At 40.1% G+C, this 5,936-nt stretch overlaps 1 protein-coding gene across 3 annotated transcripts in view; it reads right to left on the bottom strand.

Annotated features, from left to right (window-relative positions):
* The window catches only part of SNRPG (small nuclear ribonucleoprotein polypeptide G), a 14,527-nt gene that overhangs the window by 508 nt on the left and 8,083 nt on the right, over positions 1-5,936 (bottom strand). Inside the window, exon 3 of one of the 3 annotated variants that reach the window (XR_001823050.2) lies at positions 135-1,546. Coding sequence is in view for 2 of the 3 variants with exons in the window: in XM_017522022.2 (XP_017377511.1) it covers positions 1,496-1,546 (51 nt within the window). In the remaining variant the exon portion in view is untranslated. Of the gene's footprint in view, positions 1-134; positions 1,547-5,936 lie in introns of those variants that run through there. The other 2 variants (XM_017522022.2, XM_017522024.2) reach the window with 2 other exon arrangements.

Here is a 5,936-nt window from a genome sequence, read left to right as displayed (position 1 = left end):
TGAGGCAGGAGAATTGCCTGAACCCAGGAGGCGGAGGTTGCAGTGAGCCGAGATGGCGCCATTGCACTCCAGCCTGGGTAACAAGAGCGAAACTCCGTCTCAAAACAAAACAAAAACAAAAACAAAAAAAAAACCTCTACATGTCAGAGCTTGCTGCTCCAGACCATTCTATTTTTTTTTTTTTTTTAACACAGAGACTGGTAAAAATGATGCAGGGGCTGAATGAAAAGCCACCTCTGCTCCAGTGGTTCTCTAGCTGAGTTGAGCATGCTTGTTACCTGCAGGACTAACATCACTGGGCTCCACCTTGTTTGTTTATTCAATAAGTTTATTGTGGGACACAAGAAGTTACATTTTATAAGTTCCCCTGTGATGCTGCTGTTCTACTTATGGAAACCACACTTGAAGTAGTTCTAAATTCAGCTCTACATTGCTGCAAAAGAAAAAAGTCAGTGAAGATTTACGAAGAATAAGTGTATGGGACTTCACATGAGTTCTCCTTACTGAGATTGTTAGTTTGATCCCTCTGGTTCTTTTGTTGTAAACATTTTCTATAATTAGGAAATGCCATTTAAGAGTGAGAGAGGTGTATATATATATATATATATATATATATATATATATATGCCATTTATTGTGTTTGGTGTTTTACAAGAACTGTGTATATTTCATTCTGTACAGTTTTAAAGTGAATCATGATTTGCAGGCTTTTTATCAGATCACAAAAAAATCAGCCTTAAGCATTTGCTTGGTAAGATTTCTTAAGATTAGGTTTATAATACAACCATCTGTAATGTATCTCTCATTTGAGGTTGTGGGCCATAAAATTCATTAACTAGATGAATACATTGTGGACAGCATCCTCACTACCCTTCTCTACTCACAAAGAACCACAATACACTGGAATGTTTTCCTTTGGAATCTGCTTTCTACTCTTGTATTAAATTTTTCCCCCACTTAATGATTATGTTCAAAATAAACAACTACATCACCATTACTTCCTGTCTTTTGCTTCTGTTGTACTATATTTGGAATGTAGATGTTCTTGGGAAAGTCAGACTAGATCAGAGTTACTCTTAAGTTTTGAAAATTAATGTCTTAGAAGAAACTCATTCATGTTTGCAACTTCTTTATCTGTTTAGTGTTGAAAGATGGACATTATCAGACACTGAGCATTTCTCAATAACTAAAATAAATAAAAGAAAGATGGACAAAAGGAATCCTTGCCATGTTTCACATTTAACAAGATTCGTCCACTTTAATGCATAAAACCCTTTCAAATCAGTGTCAACCAGGAAAATTCATGTCAGAAAAAATCAGAATGAGAGCTAATATTCTATATTCAGAACATCTGAGAAAACATTTTTGACTATTACAAAAGTTTATTTAGCAAAAAGTCTAATATGAAAATGTACATGACCTAATTTTTACATCATAGTAAAACAGGCCCTATGGAGAGAGGAGGACATGGGTTTCTCCGCTGAACAGCCATTATTTATACTCGTTCCAAGGCTTCTAACATGATGATACTATTTCCTCGTATTACCTAAGAAAGAGAAAAGTAAATCTGAAAAGAACAACTCATGTCACAGACATATCAATGATGATTTAAGAATTTTCACCAAATCATTAATGGTTTTTCAATATTACACGTTGGTTTTTAAAGCTCTGTTCAGGCAACAGGGACACCAAACACAACTAAGCCCTTTATAAGAGGGACATCTTCTAGATTGAAGGCTAACAATTAGCTTTATGAGATTCTAATGTCAGGTCTCCAATGACTAATTTCACCTTTTTTTTTTTTTTTTTTGAGAGACAGAGTCTCACTCTGTTGCCCAGGCTACAGTGTAGTGGCACAATCTTGGCTCAATGCAGCCTCTGCCACCTGGGTTCAAGCAATTCTCCTGTCTCAGGCTCCCAAGTAGCTGGGATTACAGGAGCCCCCGACTATGCCCAGCTAGTTTTTGTATTTTTAGTAGAGATAGGGTTTCACCACGCAGGCCAGGCTGGTCTCAAACTCCTGACCTCAAGTGATCTGCTTGCCTTGGCCTCCCGATGTGCTGGGATTACAGGCGAAAGGTGCTGTGCCTGGCCCTAATTTCACCTTTTAAAATGCAGGACTCAAATTTAAATGCCCATCCCTGACTCTATGGGATCTAAAAAATGAATGAGAAAAATACGTACAGTAGAGTGTGTTAGGTACAGTTTGGAGGTATAAGATCACTTAGGGAACAAACCAGGATGGGAAATCGTGAAAGGCATGCTCTATGAAAATGACATCTTACCTGGGTCATGGAAATTGAGTACAATTTTGAAAAGGAGATAGGAAACTTTAGAACCAAGATAAAGACAAAGTATAAGAGGATAAGGAAGTAATCTAATTTGAATGCACTGAAAAGTTCATGAAGAGAGGCAGGAAACAAAGATAGTTGGCATTCAATCTTGGAAAGCTTCAAATGCCAATCTTAGTGTTTGGAGGACATCAGGAACTAACAATGAGCCAGTGAGTTTCACATTTGGGGGAATGACAATTCTAAGTGTCCTGGCAACAACATATTACATAAATACACCAAAGTTTGAGTAGGACAGAACCTAGAGGCAGAAAGAAGTTATAAAGAAAGGGCCCAAGAGAATAGTGCTTGACCCAGTAGACAAGCCGTAAATTATGAATACTTATCTGGGCCTGGTGAGGTGGCTCACACCTGTAATTCCAGCACTTTGGGAGACCATGGCGGGTGGATCACCAGAGGTCGGGAGTTGGAGACTAGCCTGATCAACATAGAGAAACCCCATCTCTACTAAAAATACAAAATTAGCCACGTGTAGTGGCATATGTCTGTAATCCCAGCTACTTGGGAGGCTGAGACAGGAGAATCACTTGAACCTGGGTGGCAGAGGCTGCAGTGAGCTGAGATTGTGCCATTGCATTCCCGCCTGGGCGATAAGAGTGAAACTCCGTCTCAAAACGAAAACAAAAAAACAAAAAACTTATCAGAGTATAGCTGAATCAGCTGGTAAATGCATTCAAGAAGGCTAGGGGACTGAAAACAAGAAGTCCCTAATAGACAGTAGATCACAATAATTGATAGATCACCCGTAAGTCAAGTAGAATTGGATAGATGAATGGAGGGGTAGGGGAGGTAGAGGATAGGTAATAATTTGAGGTGTTTATTAGAAATGGAGGCATTCTAAAAAGATTCAAAGTGGAGCTATGCTTATAGGCAGCTAGAGTAAAAGTAGTTGTAACTTGTTCTTTTCTCCCTGTATCATGCTTGTTTTATTTACAAATACACTATGATTTATCGTGTTCTCCATGCAAATGTAAACCTTATGAGGCAAGGACTTTGGCACAAAATCCCAGTGCCCAAAACAGTAGCAGGCACACAAAGGGTTCAAGTACCTGCTAAATATTAATAAAAGAACTCACATGATATTACTGCAGCTGAGACAGAATAGAAGGGAACATTATTGGTAGGAAAAGTGTCTTGGAATCTGGCAGCCAATTATCAGCAACCAGTATGATAAGGTAGCAAGGAACAGATTTAAAAGAGAATGGCTGGGCATGGTGGCTCCCTCCTGTAATCTCAGGCCCAGGCTCCCTTTGGGAGGCCCAGATGGGTGGAATGCTTGAGCCCAGGAGTTCAAGACCTGCCTGGGCAACATGGCGAAATCCTATCGCTACAAAAACTACAAAAATTAGCCAAGTGTGGTAGTGCACACCTGTGGTTCCAGCTACTTGGGAGGCTGAGGTGGGAGGATAAACAGCCTAGGGAGGTTGAGGCCGCAGTAAGCTCTAAGCTACTGCACTCCAGCCTGGGTGACAGAGTGAGACCTGTCTCAAAGCAACAACAAAATCCAATGAGAACAATGCCCTTCATTTTCCCTCCTAAGAAAAAAAAAAAAAAAAAAGCGCAATGCCCTAAAAATGACAGTGGCAACTGAAGGGGTCTAAAGATTCATACTCTTCTTATAAGTTAAGAATAGAAATCCCTCTCCATTTTTTTGACTGGGACTAGCTATGCTGACCAGGCTGCAGTGCAGTGGCTATTCACAGGCACAATCAGGGCACAATGAAGCCTCAAACTCCTAGGCTCAAATGGTTCTCTTGCCTCAGCCTCTTCAGTAGCTGGGACTACAGGCGCAGATCACCATGCCCAGCATAAACCAGGAGTGGAAACATGCTTACATAGTTATCAGAATTTTATTTTCATTTTAATGAATTTTTTTTGAGACAGGGTCTTGCTCTATTACCCAGGCTGGAATGCAGCAGCTCAATCACAGCTAAACTATAGCCTTGACCTCCTGGGCTCAAGTGATCCTCCCACTTCAGCCTCTTAAGTAGCTGAGACCAGAAGCATGGGCTACTAAGCCAGGCTAATTTTTAAATTTTCTGTAGACAGGGTCTCACCATGTTGCCCAGGCTGATCTCAAACTCCTAGTCTCAAGTGATCCTCCTGCCTTGGCCTCTCAAAGTGCTGGGATTACACGTGTGAGCCACTGACCTGGCCAGTTATCAGAATTTTAAATTCCCCATTTTTGGCAATAGATGTTGAACATCACATCTCACTGGCCAAAGCAAGAAAAGCTAGCCTTCCTTCCTAGCTTCCTGCTAAATCTATATACTTCTGTGTCTTGTCACCTAATATTTAGAAAATAAGGCTAGATGGTGAACTTTGTCTCACCTTATCTGTGGTCCAAAAATATGAAATGTATAATTCCAGAAACAGACAATCCCTAAGTTTTACATTGCATGATGTTCTGAGTAGTGCCATAATATCTCATACTGTCCCTGAACATGGATTATCCCTTTGTCTAGCATCTCCATGCTGCCCATTCATCAGTTATCTCAGTTTACCAATTGACTGTTGTGGTATCAAAGGGTTACTTGTGTTCAAGAAAAGAGTCAAGGTTTACTTAGTAATAGCCTGAAAGTATAAGAGCAGTGATGCTGGCAATATGGATAGGCCAAAGAGAAGCTGAAAAGTGTTTCCTTTAAGTGAAATGGTACAAGTTCTTGATTTAATAAGGAAGGAAAAAAAATAGTATGAGACTGCTAAGATTTACAGTAAGGATGAATCTTCTATCTGTGAGATCGTGAAGAAGTAAAAAGAAATTCGTGCTTACGGTTCAGTACTATCTGTGGTTTCTGGTACCCACTCTGAGGATAAAGGACTACTATAGTGCTCTTCCTCTTTTGCCACTGTGTTTGAGGCTTAATTCTCCAAATCAAACTTGAACTATCAGGTCCAGAATTACGTACTACTCCTTTTGCTGTGCTTCAGTGATGCTACAGAAGCACAGCTCTAGCAAGAGTGCCTGAACTATGTAATATAATAAAATAAAATTCTAGGGATGTCTCAGAAGACAGCTGAGATTTATGATTAGGTAAGTATCCAACGGACAGGTTAAAAACAAACAAACTCCTGAAAACACACATCCTCTTTCTTTTTGAGTGAGGATCTTGCTTTGTCACACAGACTGGAGTGCAGTGGTGTGATCTCAGCTTACTGCAGCTTCGACTTCCTGGGTTCAAGTGATCTGTCTCAGTTTCTTGAGTAGCTGGGACTACAGGTGCACACCGTCATGCCCGGCTAATTTTCTAAATTTTTTTTGTAGAGATGAGGTCTCACTATGTTGCCCAGGCTGATCTCGAACTCCTGGGCTCAAGTGATCCTCCTGCTTCAGCCTCTCAAAGCACTGGGATGACAGGTGTGAGCCACTGTGCCCAGCCAACACATACATATCTGCAATAAAACAGTATTTAGTAATTTCAATGGCCTCAATGGATCACTGACTTGGATAAGGTAATAATGAAGCCAATTGTCCTTTGTCAAACAACTTTTAACAAAATGAACAAACTCTTAACCTATTTGTTTCCCTTCTTCCAACTTTAGCAAAAAGTTCCTCTCTGTTCTTGCCTTTTTTTTTTTTTTTTT

Source organism: Cebus imitator, unplaced genomic scaffold (genome assembly GCF_001604975.1).
Source record: "Cebus imitator isolate Cc_AM_T3 unplaced genomic scaffold, Cebus_imitator-1.0 Scaffold23, whole genome shotgun sequence".
Classification (NCBI taxonomy): Eukaryota; Metazoa; Chordata; class Mammalia; order Primates; family Cebidae; genus Cebus; species Cebus imitator.
Note: the sequence above shows the minus strand (reverse complement) of the source record. Positions and strands in the feature narration are given on the sequence as shown.